General features: G+C 43.1%; 1 protein-coding gene across 5 annotated transcripts in view; it reads left to right on the forward strand.

The window, feature by feature from the left end:
- ST3GAL6 (ST3 beta-galactoside alpha-2,3-sialyltransferase 6) overlaps positions 1 to 17,000 on the forward strand; it is a 60,399-nt gene that overhangs the window by 32,704 nt on the left and 10,695 nt on the right. For all 5 annotated transcript variants that reach the window (XR_003908610.1, XM_029939182.1, XM_029939180.1 and 2 more), the window contains 4 exons: positions 41 to 140; positions 2,985 to 3,062; positions 5,396 to 5,499; positions 6,551 to 6,614. Coding sequence is in view for 4 of the 5 variants with exons in the window: in XM_029939182.1 (XP_029795042.1) it covers positions 41 to 140; positions 2,985 to 3,062; positions 5,396 to 5,499; positions 6,551 to 6,614 (346 nt within the window). In the remaining variant the exon portion in view is untranslated. The remainder of the gene's footprint in view (positions 1 to 40; positions 141 to 2,984; positions 3,063 to 5,395; positions 5,500 to 6,550; positions 6,615 to 17,000) is intronic.

Below are 17,000 nucleotides of genomic sequence, written 5' to 3' on the forward strand. Positions count from 1 at the left end.
AATAATGCTTTTTGTTTGGACTTCATTTCTTGTGTTTCAGGTGGGCCAGCCATGAGAGGGTACCTTGTGGCCATATTCCTGAGTGCTGTCTTTCTCTATTATGTGCTGCATTGTATATTATGGGGAACAAATGCCTATTGGTAAGTTTCATTTTTGCTCTTTAAAAATAATTCCCGAGGCACCTAGGTGGCTCAGTCGGTCGAATGTCCGACTCTTGATTTTGGCTCAGGTCATGACCCTGGGGTCGTTGCATCAAGCCCCATGTTGGGCTCTGCACTGAGCATCGAGCCCACTTAAGATTCTCTCTCTTTTACTCTGCCCTTTCCCCCTACTTGTGCATGTTCTCTCTCTCTCAAATAAAAAAATAAATAAAAATGACTCCTAAACTAGTCTTTGGCATAGTCACACAAATGACCTATAGAGGAACCTATAAGAAAAATAACTCATTAACATTTTGAGCCTTTTTTACCTTTCCATGATAAATTGGGGTTTTACTATTCCAGTGTCTTGTATGTTGTAGCTCTGACAGGTTGAAAACTGATAAAACAGCACTTTTATTGACATCAGTGAAGCAGTGATGTTGACTGCCTCTGGGACATGACATTCTTTTATATAATATTTCATCTTCTTGAATTGAGGGAGTAATTCTTGGACTCAGTGGTTCTTAACTGTTGAGCCTAAAATGCTTGGATAAGAGATTGATAATTAAAATATAGACACCGCATATAGTTTTCCTTGTTTAAAAATATTCAGTGAATACACACTATGAAACCACTTTCACTTGAAATATCCCATATAAAACTTTGAAGAGGCACAGATAGTTTGATTGCTGAGAAAACGTATAAAATAAGCTTTTCATCCTTTCCCTATAGTCAGTCCTTTGGCTAGGAATAAAGTTTTGATGACCTTGAAATCCAGAGTGGATGGTAGTATATGATATCAAAATAAGTCACATGACAGGTTCCCATCTTAGATGAAATAACAGCACTCTTTCCCAGCTTTTCAATAGGATATTTTAGATCATGTTTTTGGGGTTCCCCCCCCCACTAGATAAAAAAAAGTTTATGCTTCTGAATTTATTTCACTACTGGTTGATTGAAAAATCATTGTAATGCTTTTCATGGAAGGAAGTTAGGCAGATGGTCACTAGAAAAATCCAGTGCCAAGTGGGGTGGGTTTGGCCCAAAGTTTCTAGGCTTTGGACTTAAACCCTGAGCAAGAGGACTGAGAAGTCTGATTATACACCATATGAGGGTATATACACCACGGTGCTCTCTCCTTCCATCTCTGCCACATCCTATCTCTACGACACTTAGTAACAGAAGAAAAGTACAGAAGAGAAGGCAAGGATTTCGCTAGATGGCTACTTCCCTACGAATTCTATCCTGTGTCACAGGGAGAGTGGTAAAGAGGACAATGCAGAGTCTGAATTCTGCAGTCTTCTGTCGTCCAGGTTTGAGAGTGTTTATGACGCTCCTAAGCGAACCACTGATTCTACCTAGTCACAGAAAGTACTGTGGGAAGTTACCTCAGGTGGGTTTTGTGCTGTGAGCTTGCGTCTTTAAAAATTATTCACACAGGTAATTATTTTAAGACATCCAAAGGTTGTCTTCAGAATATCCTAAAAGCTTTTCTGTTTGAATAGCCTTAGAAACCAAGTAATATCTTCTCCTTCATTTCGTCCTCTGAATATAATTTGGTTTTTATGGCCTAATGTGCTGATCTACCATGTTTGTGTACCTTCCTCACATATAAATCAAGGCTGGTAGTCACAAAAGCTATTTCTCTAACAAGGACTTTATTGGCTTCATAGTTTAGAAACCTAGCAGTTCTGGGGCATCTTGGTGACTTAGTCGGTTAAATGTCTTACTTCAGCTCAGATCATGATCTCAGTTCATGAGTCCAAGCCCCGTGTCAGGCTCTGGGCTGAGAGCTCAAAATGGAAAAAAAAACCTAGAAGTTTTAACTATGGGGATTTTTAAAAAATTAAGACTGGTTCTTTAGCTTGTGTCCTGTGATTATAGAAGAACATTGATTGGTTTTTTAGACATATATATTATATACTAGTTATATATAATATATATAATATATTCTTCTGTTAAGCAGTTATGAAGCTGGCTAGATTTGTATCCTGCCACTCTGTCCCCTTCATTTATTTTTGTTGTCATGCTCTGTTTTGTTTCACAATACCCTTTTAAACTGTGGAGACAAGCACTCCATTCAGGAGACCCAGAAAGGCCTAACCTGTGCCAAGAATAGAAGAGTTAGATAGGACTCTGAATGGTGTGATTTGTGGAGCCCAGATCACAAGGCTGCATCTGTGGAGCTGCAGGTCCCTGCCTCTGTGGTAGGTGTCCCCGGATGTGGCATGGAGGACCTAGAGACTCATGTGCACTGGAGTGTGTTGGGTTTGGCAGGCTTTCGGGACACTTCTAAACAGTCAGCCTGCTTGTGGCTTCCACAGTGTGGTGACCCCTAGCCCTCGTTGAAGGGCCCTTTGTTCACTGCTTGTTGAGTCACTTCCAGGTTGCTTGTCACCTCAGCCTTTTTCATTCTCTGGCCTTGTATCCACACATCCTCAAATACATGAAAGGTACTGGAGAAAGTATGGTCATCCCTCAATGGCTTCTGTAAGGATTAAAAACATTTTTTTCTTTCTGTTTTTCATTTATTTTTGAGAGACAGCACGAGCAGGGGAGGGTTAGAGAGAGAGACACAGAATCTGAAACAGACTCCAGCCTCTGAGCTAGCTGACAGCACAGAGCCTGATGCAGGGCTGTAACCCGCAAACCATGAGATCATGACCTGAGCCGAAGCTGGGATGCTTAACTGACTGAGCCACCCAGGCGCCCCTGTAAGGATTTTTAACTCCATGCCTGATAAGTCTTTCAGCAGTGGCTCCTCGTGGATTCCCAGGGCATTTGCTTTCCTTTGGGCGGGCTGTCTGGTTCTGGTTTCTGACTGACCCTATTTTTGTCTCCTAGGGTGCCACCTGTGGAAATGAAACAGAGAAATAAGATCCAGCCTTGTTTATCGAAGCCAGCTTTTGCCTCTCTCCTGAGGTAAAAATATAAAAGAAATCATGACCTACAAAATGTTTAAAATGTGTTTTAAACTTTTCACACTTGTTTACTTTTCTTCATACACATCTTAGCAATATAAAGCAGATGCTCTGTATTTAAGGAAGAGCTTGAATATCCCGTCTCTTTTTGTGCTTTTAGTCAGGGCTCTGCATATATTTTCAGAAAAGGTATTGAAGAACTCAATCAGACCAGTTATTCATTTTACACAGGTGAGGTTAGAGAGGTCTATTTGTATTTGATTCGAAAACGTGAACTAGTCTTCAGGGTTTTTGTTCCTCCCTTTGTTGTTCCCATATTCTTTTTCACTCTTACTATTTTGTAGCTTTCCCCCCTTGCCTCTAGGTTAAACTTTATGATGAGAAATTCTTCCTGACATTGAGTGACTTTCAGTGAATTACTGGGAATGTAAACAATGATCTTTATAGGGTTGTCAGGACTTGCAGAGTATCCACAAGTATTCTTTTCCTCTTCACTTCAGCTTTGACAGATTGCTGGTCAAAACACTTCTAGATAAATAAAAACAAAGGATAGTCTGGTCATGTTTAATTGTGTAAAACAGGCTTTTCAATATTTTATCCCTTAAGGATCAAACATTTATATATTTTTAAATTTTCTTTTAATTGTGTTACTGCACCTTTCCAGTACTGGTTCTTATCCTTCCAGAACTATACATGGTTTTAAAATCAACTCTCTAGGAAACTGCAGCTATCTGAGATATTTCTGCATGTGATTACAGGTATGCCGTGGCTCCTTACAGTCTTTCCAGTAGGACCAGTGCAAAACTGGAAGAGTGGTTCTAGGCTTTTTTAACCATGACTCCATAATAAGAAATACATTTTACCTTGGAACCCAGTGTACACTGGGTATACATAGACGTTTTACTTTGGAACTCAGCATATGGAAATAAGGCTGGGCCCCTGAGAATGCGGTCACTCTGACAAGGAAGTCTGGGGCACAGACCGTGTGTCACACAGGAAGGGCCTATTCTCACCTCTTTTCTTAGTCTGAACGTGGTGTGAGTTCTTAGCTCGGCTCCGAAGACCTTAAGCTCCTGTGACTTAAGGTGTACTGGCCCCTGGGTGGCCACCAGGAATGAAACTGAAGCTATTTCACCTCTATTCTGCTGTTTATTTCCGTTTTGTCTTGCGGTCCCTGAAACCCCAGGGCACTCTGATGTGCACCTGCAGGTTTTAGACTAACAAAAGACAAAGCTGATATGACAGGAAAAATGGGGCCAAGTGTGGGGGATGGGGTAAGATGGGCTTGACTTGTTCCTTCTCTTGCATTAAAAGCACTTTGATTTTCTTTTTTCTACTTCATACTGGTTCCATAAAGAAGTAATACGAAATTCATTCAATCATTTATTAACCGTAGGGAATCTGCTTACTCTGTGCTGGGTGCTGAAAGTAAGCGGGGGAGGGGAACAGAGGCACATCTTACCCTTATCAAAGGGTCTCTCTCTCATCAGAGAGAGGACCTGAGTGGGGGCAGCGGAGCATAGCTCAGGATGGAGCAGGCGCTAAGGAGACCATGTCCATAGTTGTTGTTCTTGAGTAAGTCTTAATGCTGTCAGGAAGGAGTTTAATCCTAGGTGCATCTTTTATTCTATTTTTATTTTCACAGCTGACACAACTTCATACATACGGTACTTCGTAATTGGGGAGTAGCTTAGGATCCGTGCTTTTATTTTCCATTACCCCCTTTGTCTCTTCCTGTATATGGCTAACATTTTCTCACTTGGTATTGGTTTGGTTTTAAATTTTGATTCCATCCCCCAACCCCCAGCCTCTAGAGTTGTGACCTAACTGTGGTTCCACAACCTGGGTAGTATCTTGATTCTGGTTTTGTAGTTTCATTGCACATTCCATTCTCTATTATATTTGAATACCATTTAAGGTGACTTCTAAATAATTCTATATTTTAAAGTTTATTTATTTTGAGAAACAGCAAGAGAGCGGGTGGGGAGGGGCAGAGAGAGAGAATCTCAAGCAGGCCCCGTGCTGTCAGCACAGAGCCCGACTCGGGCTCAATCTTGTGGACTGGGAGTCCATGACCTGAGCTGAAATCAAGAGTCTGACACTTAACCAACTGAGCCACCCAGGTGCCCCAAAGAATTTTAATATTCAAACATTAAACAATAAAGAAATAAACATTGAAGTCAATAAAAAATAACTTTAAAAATAGTTACATAATCACATATACTCCATATATCGTGATGAGGATTATACTGCAGCTGTCTTCAGTTGTGATTTTAGAATGCTGACTATACTGTAGGAATTTGGGAGGAATCATTCTTTTTCCTTTACTTGCAGGTTTCATCAGTTTCACCCTTTTCTGTGTGCAGCTGATTTTAAAAAGATTGCTTCCTTGTATGGTGGCGATAAGTTTGATTTGCCCTATGGGATAAGAACATCAGGTCAGTAACATTATTCTTACCCAACATTATTCTTACCCAACCCTCCTATTAATAGGAGTAGTGTTTGTTTGATGTTTATATAAGTTTAAGGTCTTTTCCTCTTTCTGCTTTATAATGATTCCTAAAGGAAATGATTTGGTGATGGGATGAAGGAAATTAAATTTTATTACAGAAATTCCTACTCTTTTTTGAGGCAGTATGAAATTCTAGAATAAAATGGGAAGTTTGTTGTTGTTTTTTGAGAAACTGCTCTTTGTTTAGCTGCTGTATTACTTGTGAGTTCTGATGCCGTATTTATTCCACTATAGAATTGGCATCATAACCCTGTGGGTTAACTTCCTTCCTGTCTCTCTTTTGGCCTTTTTACCTCTGAGTTTTATTTTATCCCGTCAATTTAGGTTCTAGCTCCTTGATCAGCCTTTTAACCAGTGGGTATTTTGCTAAATTGAGAGAGAAATTACTCTCTCTACTAATGACAAAACAGTTTTCTCTTCCGCTTATTGACAACTGATTGGCCTTAAGTAGCTTTAGGGTGTAGATTTTTGAGAGACCCTGAAAGTCCAGGAGGTGACCAGCTTAGTTTTCTGAGTCAGATTTTATTTATTCAGCAGATCCTGCTGTGTGTGTGTGTGTGTGTGTGTGTGTGTGTGTGTGTGTGTAGGTTTTAAAAATATATTGCAGAGAATTTGATAATTTAAAACATTTAAATTTGCCGAATATTGGTTTCTATACTAATGTCAGTTTGAAAGGCTAGATTTTACACTAATATCATCTGATGTTGGTATTTTTTGAATTACTTTTTTATAATTGTTTTCAGATTAAGCATCTTTTTTTTCCTGGAGTTTTCAGGAAGTGTCCTTAGAGCAGTTTTAAGTGGACTTACTGAGCAGTGCCTGCTAACTGCAGTTGTTCATCAGTTTCCACCACAGAATAAATTCATGAGGGTTTACCCGTTTGAAATGGGTTTAGGGGAGGGATGGGGACAAGTTGCTTACTAGGCACCTAAGAAACCATAATTCCTTTTATTTATACCACTCCATTTGTTTTCTAGCGGAATATTTTCGACTTGCTCTTTCAAAACTACAGAGTTGTGATCTCTTCGATGAGTCTGACAAGTGAGTCTATTTCCTTGCTTTGGTTTGACTTTTAGTTTTAGCTAAGGTGGTTCAAAATATGCACCCCAATGTCAAATGTCTTCACTCAAGAAAATCCCATAGTAGTTGTGCATGACTAAAACATCTAGTAGTTATTTCCATGACACTTCAAATAAACAAACTACAAAATGGATTTAGAAGCTGCAAAACTGGTTGCCTCAAAAGTTTGCCGAGAGTCTTAGGATGAGCAACGCGAGCCCCAGGTCAAGACACTTAACCCACGTTCCCCTCTCCCAGCTCGGCACTGGAGACCTAATTCAGAGCCCCTGTTAATCTGCTCACAGCCTCCTCCCGGGCTCTGGCCTGTACCTTCCCACGTAGCTTCTGACTAGTTCACTGGGATATTGGATTTCAGAAGCAGCTCTCTTATTTCTATGTCGAATTCTACTGGAGGAAAGCAGTTTGTTGAGATAATACTTTTTCTGCCTACAAAAGGTAATTTCGTTGGTAGACAATTCTGGTGTCAAGTTAACCCTCTAGAAGTGAAATTACTAAGGATCAACTCCGTAGTGAGACGCTTATTTCTCCAGAGGTAGACTTTGTGTGAAATTCTTCAGCTACCCTTTAGGATTTGGCCAGTGGTCCATTGGGACGGGACAGGCAGTCTGCAGATGTCAGCCCTCCATTAAAAAGCAACATGTGGGGAGAAGCACTGGGTGTTATATGGAAACCAATTTGACAATAAACTATTAAAAAAAAAAAAAGCACATGATGGAATTTTCCCTCTTGCCCACGAGGACAGAAGTCAGAAGTGCTACTTAGCACATACATAAATGAGAGTAGTGGACAGAGATGTGAAAGTGGGGATAGAATTGACAGAACAGAGCCGGAGGAGCAATGCTCGATTTTGTCTGAATTTCTCTCCTTTTTCTCTGAAAGCCCAGAGGATCGAAGTGTGGATTGTGTAATAAATGTTGGCTCATTTCAGCTTGTACTTACTGGTTGTAATTTAAAACTATGCTATCAACTTCATTAGTTTTTGACTGCATATCAACAGCAACCATGTATGTTCTTTCCCAGCCTAAATTTTATGGAGCTCTCCTGGATTGAATTTAGTTTTGTGCAGGTCTTTGGCAGATGTGCATTATGTTTTGCTCTCGAATTCTTACCACTACCCTGCAAAGTATGCTTGATAATTTTTTTTTCTTTAGTGAGAAACTAAAACTAGGCAAACATACATAGTTTGTTGCAGTGGGTAAAAGCTAGAGCCAGGATGTGAACCTAGAGTGTTCCATCTGGTGCCCAGAGGTGTGACTTAAAAGTAATGGTGGCTGTACCTTAAGTATTTGGAGCAAGTTGTCTACAAGATCCTTGTCCCTGTAAATGTGAGCTACTGCCAGGACTCGGGGGTGTGTGACTAGACGTTCCACTCCTTCCCAGTTTTTATGTTAGAACTAGACTGTATCTTCCGTAGGAGCTTTCAGAAGCCCTTCCCCCGCAGGTATGCGTCATCTGTGTGTGCCTCGGCAAGGCTTGTCCCTCTCTTCTTGCTGATCTGGTCTTGCTGTTCCCTTTGCTCCTTTGTCACTGAGCATGGGCCCCACTCCCAGCATCAACCCATGTTAGGCTCTTAGCATCACCCACATTGGAAGAGGGGTGAGTGTGGGTGGTCAGGAGGGATGGAAGATCTTGCCGATTGCACAGGAATCCTTTAGTCTGGGGATGTTGAGAGAAGTAGAATAAATGTGCAGTCAGACTTTTTGGACACAGAGGGAGTGGAAAATGCCCTCATAGGATCTCTACGAAGTGCACACAAAGAAGCAGTCACACAGTCAGCCTTGCTGACTTGTTTGTTTGACTGTGCATATCTATTTCCTAGGGACTTGACAAAGAGTATTTTGTAAGTAGATAAGAATATATGTAGGACACTATTTTCTATTTGCATATTAACTTTGGGGATGGGTTCACAGGTAATAAGAAACCTGGGGCGCCTGGGCGGCTCAGTCGGTTAAGCAGCCGACTTCAGCTCAGGTCATGATCTCATGGTTCATGGGTTTGAGCCCTGTGTCAGGCTCTGTGCTGACAGCTAGCTCAGAGCCTGGAGCCTGCTTCGGACTGTGTGTGTGTGTGTGTGTGTGTGTGTGTGTGTGTGTGTGTGTGTCCCCACCCCCCAGCTCATACTCTGTCTCTGTCTCTCTCAAAAATAAAATAAAAAGTGTTAAAAAAAAATGATACCTGTATTTTAAGCAAGTCATTCTACATTTATCTGAATGCCACTATACAACACAAAGACAATAGCAGGCCACTCTGTGCCTGAGCAGTGCATTTTATTTATTTATTTATTTTTAAAATACTTATTTTGAGAGAGACCATGCACGCAATGCATGCACACAGAAGGTGGTAGAGAGGAGTGGGGGGGGGAATCCCAAGCAGGCTCTGTGCAGTCAGCGAAGAACCTGACAAGGGACTCAAATTCATGAGCTGTGAGACTATGATCTGACCTGAAATCAAGAGTTGGATGCTCAACCAACTGAGCCATCTAGGCATCCCTAAGCTCAGTATTTTAAATGAACTCCAGGAAGGCAGAATATACTAAACCTGCCTTATTGTTGACTCTGAGTAAACTGTCTCCTAAGTGACCTTAAACATCTCCCATTTCTCCTCTCAGCCTGGGAAAAAATGCTCTAGAAGAAACAGGTCTGAGAACAGTCTTTTTCTCGGGCAGAAAGAATGAACTGCCCCAGCTGTGGGTCTGGGAGCTGGCCCCCCATGGACCAGAAGGAAGCCTTGTTGGCGTGAGCCACCCACTCGGTCAGTGGGTCTGTAGCGTAGGGACAGGGCTGAGCAGAGAGAGGGGAGCTCTGCCCTCTCTGGTCCCTTCCCGCTTGGGCTGTTCTCTTCACTGATCTTATTCTTCCTCTATCCTCTTGGTTTCTTCTAGAAGGTTCAGACATTTTGTTACTGTTTCAAATCTGAGTTCCTTACAGTTCTACCAGATCTAAGTCCTGGTTTTGTTCAGTTACATTATTCAGTTCATGTGATGTCCTCTGTTGGGACAGATTGCACCGTGACTGGGAAAGCTCTAAATATCAGATGCATCTACGAGAGAGAGAGCGAGAGTGAGCCCGCGCTTCCTCTTTCTCACAGGTGTCACATAAACCCAATCTGCAGGCTCGCATGTGTATTACCCATTTGATGTTATATGTCTTTTTGTCTTTAACAAGGAGTGTAATCTTGGGCTTTCCCCTTGATGTTGAGTTTCTCTCCTGAGCAGTGTCCCGGCAGCCTGGGGTGAGGTAAACACCGACACCCTCTACTTTGCCTAAAGAATCTTGATTACCCAAGCTTACCTATCTCTGCCGTGTTGTCCTGTGGCCTGAGAGCCGCGCTCAAAAGCAAAGTGGTGAATCAGAGATTGTCAGGAAGGGTGGAGATCTAGTCCAACCCCCTCATTTGAAAGGTGAGAAGCAAGGGTCCAGAGTGGTTAGATGGAGATCTGAAAACATCTGTTCTCAGTACCTTCTTTCACATTTTAACAAGCAGAGAAAAGACAGGAAAGATTCCACATTGAAGGTCTTAAACTGAGCATCTTCTGAAGAGCTAAGAGGAAGAGAATTCTGGAATTGTGAAATCTTTTGGATATATTCTTAAGGATTTCCAGGGCTATAAATCTTGTGCATTATTTAATATAGCTGACACCTTTGTCCTTCACCTCAATCCAGTTTTAACCAGATGGTCTTTCCTCCTGTGGCAGGATTAAACTAACCCCTCTCCATGTTACAGGTGTCAGTTCGCTGAAAACACATACATGTTAAGTAGGTTGCTTTTTGGTTTGTTTGTTTTCTTAAAGACACATGATTGCTATAGAGTCTTCTCTGGATAGATAGTACAGAAAAACACCTTTTTCTCTGCTCATCTCTCACCCTGAAAAATCAAGCATTGTAGAAGTGCTGGCTGACCTCTCGATTCTGGCTCTGAGCCAGCAGATACTAAGTATGGTAAAGAGAAAGTCTCAAATGTTGACAAATCACTTTTTAAAATTGAGGTGAAATTCATATAAAATGAACCATTTTAAAATGAACAACTCAATGGCATTTAGTACATTCACAAAATGGTGCAACCACCACTTCTAGCAATTCCAAAAAGACAGACATTTTTTGAAATGTTGATTTATTTTTGAGAGAGGGGGAGAGAGAGAGAGAGAGCACACATGAGCCCACATGCATGTACATGATTGGGGAAGGGGCAGAGAGGGGGGACAGAGGATCTGAAGCGGTTCTGTGCTGACAGTGGAGAGCCTGATGTGGGTTTCGAACTCATAAACTGAATCAAAATCAAGAGTCAGACACAACCGACTGAGCCAACCAGGTTCTCCCAGACTAGTTTTTAAAATACTTAGAGCACCCTTTTCATGTTAATTTTCACATTCTACTTTTATGGAAATGCTCAGACTGGCTCTCAGGCCAGGATTTTCCCTGCAGAGGAGTGATCATAAATTGGCCAGGAAAGGAGAGCTTGAAAAACAGGATTTGGGGGGAGGGGAGGGGAGGGAGGAAAAGGGGTGGGGGAGGAGTAAGGAAGTGGGCAGATATGGGGCTTCTAAGTAAATGAGTCAGTATTTGTGAAAAAAGGCGCTGTTTTGTGACCTTGGGCAAGTTCCTGCATTTCTGAACCGTACTTTCATGTAAAAGACGATAAGGAAACTACACATGCTTGCTATGCCAAGGTCAGTGTTCACAGTTAATAGTTAAGTCAGTGTAACCACTGCACAGCCATTAGGTCAATGTAAGCATTGGTACTGTTTCTGCAACTTTATGCAAATCTAGAATTATCTGGAAATAGAAAGCTTACATTGAAAACATGACCATTGAGCTTGTACATGAATATTCAGAGGAGCATTAGTGGTAGTAGTCCTGAAGTGGAAACAACCCAGATGTCCACCTGGCGAATGGAGAAATTAAAGGTATATCCGTCTGAAGGAATATTACTCAGCCCTAAAAAGGAATGGGGTACTGATTCATGCCACAACATGGACGAACTTTGAAAACTCCATGCTTGATGGAAGAAGCCAGTCACGAAATACCAAGTACAGATACAGTTACATATGATACAATGCACATACCACATACAATTACCACATGATTCCATTTATAGGAAGCGGCCAGAATAGACAGAGCTATGGAGACAAAGAGTTGTGGTGGTTGGGGGTGGGGAAGGGGAAACGGAGAGCAATGGCTACTGGCTGAGGATCTGAATTAGGTGGTGGTTATTGCACAGCTTTGCAAATAGGCTAAAACCTACTGCATTGTATTTAAAAGGATGACTTTCATGACATGTGAGTCATATTCCAATTAAATAAAATCTTTTTGAAAAAAAGTTGGGATGGTGGCAGTGACCTCTCAGTTCCTCTCTAGCCTCTGTGGCACTTCGTTCAGAAGGGACCGTGAAGCCAGGCCTAGAACCAGTGGTTTCTCTTGTCATGTTTTCTGTATGCTGCTGCTGCTAGGTTCTTGGGATTCTGGTTCCTCCCTTTATTCTCCAAAGCACAGCCCCCATGAGGGGGCCATGGTCTATACACTCACTAACGACTGAGGATATCTAAGGAAGTTGCATCACAGAAAAGCAACACTTACAATGTGCCCACGTCACAAGGCCCTGACCCTTTCTGGTTGTTCGTGTATCTCCTTACCACCAGCCTGTGCCCCAGTCCTGGGCGTACTGCTTTCTCCTTAGTGGGAGCACCTTCTCCCTCAGCCAGGGCTGCAGAAACCCCGAATCCCAAGATCTCAGCTCCCACTTACATGCGTGAACCAGCTCTCCACCTCCCCACCCCCATCACCATCGCATTCTGAAAGGCCACCAGATTCCGTGAAGAGTGTGAGTCCAGCACCGGTGGTTATAGAGTAACTATACAGAAATCCCTTTCTGAGCTGAAGCATCTATGCTAAGTGGACAGGCGTTTGTGACAGCTGCCTGGTTGCTCACCCAGGCGGGATCCATTATATTACATCAGCGGAGCGGGGCCAGACTGGCAACCAGCCAGGGCGGGAGCACAGCCACAGACAACTTAAAAAGAAAAAGATGGAGACCTCAGCAGTTGTTTAAGAAGAGCCCAAGCTCTATAAAGGTTCTCAGTGTCTGCAGCATGACTCTGGGCCTCCTGTTGTTTTGCAGGGTTTCTTTACATGGCAGCATTTTCAGTAGGGAGGAGAACTTGGGGCGGGGGGTTGTGATTCTGTCTCAACAGAGTGAGTCACACGTGGCAAAAAGGCAGGAGCAGCCACTGTTTTATCACAACTGCTGATGTCAGATGTTGAGTGGAGATACAGAAACCAGGGTAAATGTGCCGGAGGAAATGGTCTCCTGCAACGCAGAGTATCAACATTTGAGACCTCGGTGATTCCTTCACAAAAGGACAGACTGAGGTCCCAGAGATTAGGACTCCAGGCCAAGGTCCCAAAGACACTGAGTGGGGGAGCCAGAACCAGCAGTCAGGCCTCTAGCCACAGACCATTGCTCAGGTTTTGGGATCTACAGATGCAAGTAACCGTCCTCCTAAGAGCGATTTAAACAGAGCAGACCTTTATTATCTCCTATGTCGCCTCAATATGTGGGTTCATGTCTGCAGGTTTGTGGTTCCATCTTGTGGACTAGGCTGTGTGTGGACACACAGACTGGATTGCACAGCTCCAGGGAGTGGCTGTTCACACATGTAGTTACCTGAATGGAGCACCTTGTAGTTGGACAGTGTACACATCTGTATGAAGTAGCTCTGGTTATATGACTGAATTTGTGGCTCGGTGATGTCAGGGCAGCTTCTCTGTGGCGCTCTCTGTCTCTCCCTGTTGTAAGATGACTGCTGCTGCTCTAACTTTATGTTATCACATCAGCATCTAAGAGGAAAGGAAGGGGTGGGTGGATAAAAAGAAAGCCACCTTTTCATACGAGATTGGGTGCATTCAGGGTGGTATGGTTGTAGGCGAAAGCCACCTTTTCAAACCACGCTCTTGCTGGGGGTAAAATCTTTTCTGGAACATCTAATAGACTTCTCTCAGATCTTTCTGCCCAGGAGGGGTCACGGGGCCACCTCCAGACCAACAGTTGTTAGGCTTTATGAACACAGGGCTCTACCAGCAGGTACACAGGGTAATGGGTGTGGGAAAATGCCCAGTGGAATCTGTATAGATTGTTGCACCGAAGATGGAGTGATATATTTTAATGGGAAAAGTGCATGTCAGAAAGCATTCAGAAGACAGGTCACAGGTCATTTGAAATGGGCAATTCACGTTTACTTTCTCTGTATTGATGGTGTTGATGTTTACCTCTGCAGAGGGCAGTAACTCTTCTGGGTTGGCCTGACTTGAGAAGCATGCCTTTCGCTTGGGAGAGGCATAATCTCTCACCATAACTGTTTCAGCAGTTTTCCAGATTTTCCATTAACAGGTTCAGGCACTTTGGAGTGATTTTGTTTTCTGGGTGAGCAGTTTGGGGCATGTACACTTCCCCATCTGTTTCTGGGGTGGGGGAAGGGAGAACAGATAGCTGCTTTTTTAAACATAGTGTAGGAAAACAATCACCCTCCTTAATGTAACAACCAGACCGACGTCTAAAGTGGACAGCCGGTGAATCAGGAAGCTTTAGATTGGAGAATACAGAAATATAAATAATACTATTCTTGCCCTCTAGGGACTCAAAATTCTCTGTAGCTATTTGTGCATGAAAATTGTGTTAATTAAATATGGTGACGTTATACAGTACCCAAAGACCCTGGAAGTTACAGTTTCACACCTCAGGGAACAAGGGAATCCAGGGGCCCAGACCAGGTAGATGGAAGCCAAGGGGATGATGAATCAACTTTTTGGTAACACGTGGGTGCCTGCTAGGGAGAGAGCTGTGAGGTGTGTGGTTCAGACTGTGTACCTGTACCACGGCGTGCTTCCCATCACGAATATAAGCTGTAGATAAGATGCTATTGCCAACAAGCATTCCTAGGAATGCCCCTAAGAGATTCTCTAGTTTCATAGGTGATCCTGAGAAAAATGAGTCTTTGCAATATCCCTTACAAGGAGGGAAAGTGAAATTTCACTGATGAGATTTCTTTTCAGAGGCATTGGCAAACTTTTTTTTTTTTTTTTAAGGACAAAGGGCCTCTCTCCTCCCAGCTGCCCCCTCCAATGCTAACAGAGAAGATAATGAAATTTCTAAAAATGTGGTAGCCATTGAACTGTAACGTGTCTTTAGAATTCGAATTCTCTTGAGTGAGGCAGTGTCCCTAAGATTTCTTTCTATTTTTCCCAAGCCCTTAAACTTCCTGAGACGATGAACAGGAAGAGGCGATAGAGCTGAGTACAAAGCACCGCCTTCTCTCCGTAGCTAATCCTTGGGGCTCCTGTGGTAGAGCCTCTAACCCTCTACCCCCTTTTCCCTTGACTCGAAGGGTTGATAGGATCTGTGAGAGGAGGTCTGGGACCCTGAGCCTGAGAGGGGACCAGGAATGTGACATATTAGTATGGCTTCTCTTATCATAGTACTTTTGTGGCCACACATGATCCAAAATGATGGCCCTATAGTTGGATGACCAACTATAATCCAGTTTGATAAAGATACCACTGAGCAGAAACTTCTGTGACCACTAAGGCTGAGCCTATTGGTTTATTGCCGAACAGTGATTATGGAACTGGTTGTGTCTGGGACTGTGTTGAGCTACCTTTTTTTAGGTCAACTTCAGAGATCAGGTTTATGGGTCAGTGGTCCTTTGATGAGGCTCCAGGGTAGGAACGCTGGAGACACAGCGGTGGTGCGAGCTCCCGCGTAGCCTGGTATGTTTGATGATGTTGGAATCAGGCAGCCTGGTGCAGGCTGGAAATCCCAGGCCGGGGTGGATGCTGTAGCTGCAGGGCACGTGGGAACAGGGAAGTGGCCTCCAGCCGTAAGGGAGAGGGCTAGTCTGGAGGCCACAGTTACAGAGATCTCTCCTCCACCCTCATACGGGTTACATAGGAACAGAGCTGTTATTGGATCCTGTCCATATCTCGGCACTCCCTCCCCCAAGCCCAGCCTTGCTTAGCAAAGAGATGGAGTCTGCTTCACAGGTTCAGCCTTTAATTTGTATGAAACCGGCCCTGAGGTTATGGAAGGAAAAGCCAAAGGGGCTGTGCATGTGAGAATTGCCCTCGTTACAGAGTATTCATAAGCTGGATCTGGGGAAGAGGATGACAGTATGCCCAGAGAGGAGAGGGTTTGAATATTTGCCAGTCTTCCCATCTTCTCCATGCCACCTGTCACACAGCACTGTGGGTAAAGTTGCCTTCTTGGAATTGGGATTAATATCGAACTTGCATATAAAAGCATCTAGACACGTTTCTTTCACAGTTCAAGACAAACATTTAAAAACTGTGCTCTAGAGCACATTGCAATTGGTCCACGATAGGAATTTTGGGGGCTACATCCTCGGTGCTTGTTGGACAATGTGTCCCCCCCATCCCCTAGTCCCTGACATCTGTGAAACTGGATCTTGTTTTTGTAGCAAAGCAGACACTGATTTAGAACACAATTCTTGAAGTTGGGAGCTAAAAGTCCCCCAAAAAAGTGTTCCCAAAAAGTTTTTAAGTATTAAAAACTTATCAAATAAGTGAATTAAACAATTTCTAAGGCAAAAAGGTCAATTTATATGTATAGGAGGGTGTACATTGTCTCTTCTTGACATGGCCAATGTTTGGCTCTTTTTTTTTTTTTATTTCATTTATTTATTTTTTAAGTAGTTTATTGTCAGATTAGTTTCCATACAACACCCAGTGCTCTTCCCCACAAGTGACCTCCTCCATCACCTCCACCTCTTTTCCCCCTCCCGCTTTAGCCCTCATTTCGTTTTCAGCATTCAATAGTCTCTCAAGTTTTGCATCCCTCTCTCTCCCCAACTCTCTTTCCCTCTTCCCCTCCCCCAGGTCCTCCATTAGGTTTCTCCTGTTTTCCTGTTAGACCTATGAGTGCAAACATATGGTATCTGTCCTTCTTCGCCTGACTTATTTCACTTAGCATGACACCCTCAAGGTCCATCCATTTTCCTACAAATGGCCAGATTTCATTCTTTCTCATTGCCATATAGTACTCCATTGTGTATATATACCACATCTTCTTGATCCACTCATCAGGTGATGGACATGTAGGCTCTTTCCATGTTTTGGCTATTGTTGACAGTGCTGCTCTGAACATTGGGGTACACGTGCCCCTATGCATCAATACTTCTGTATCCCTTGGGTAAATCCCTAGCAGTGCTATTGCTGGGTCATAGGGGAGTTCTTTTGATAGTTTTTGAGGAACCTCCACACTATTTTCCAGAGTGACTGCACCAGTTTACATTGACATCAACAGTGTAGGAGGGTGCCCGTCTCTCCACACCCTTGCCAG

Source organism: Suricata suricatta, chromosome 5, assembly GCF_006229205.1.
Source record: "Suricata suricatta isolate VVHF042 chromosome 5, meerkat_22Aug2017_6uvM2_HiC, whole genome shotgun sequence".
NCBI classification, from domain to species: domain Eukaryota; kingdom Metazoa; phylum Chordata; class Mammalia; order Carnivora; family Herpestidae; genus Suricata; species Suricata suricatta.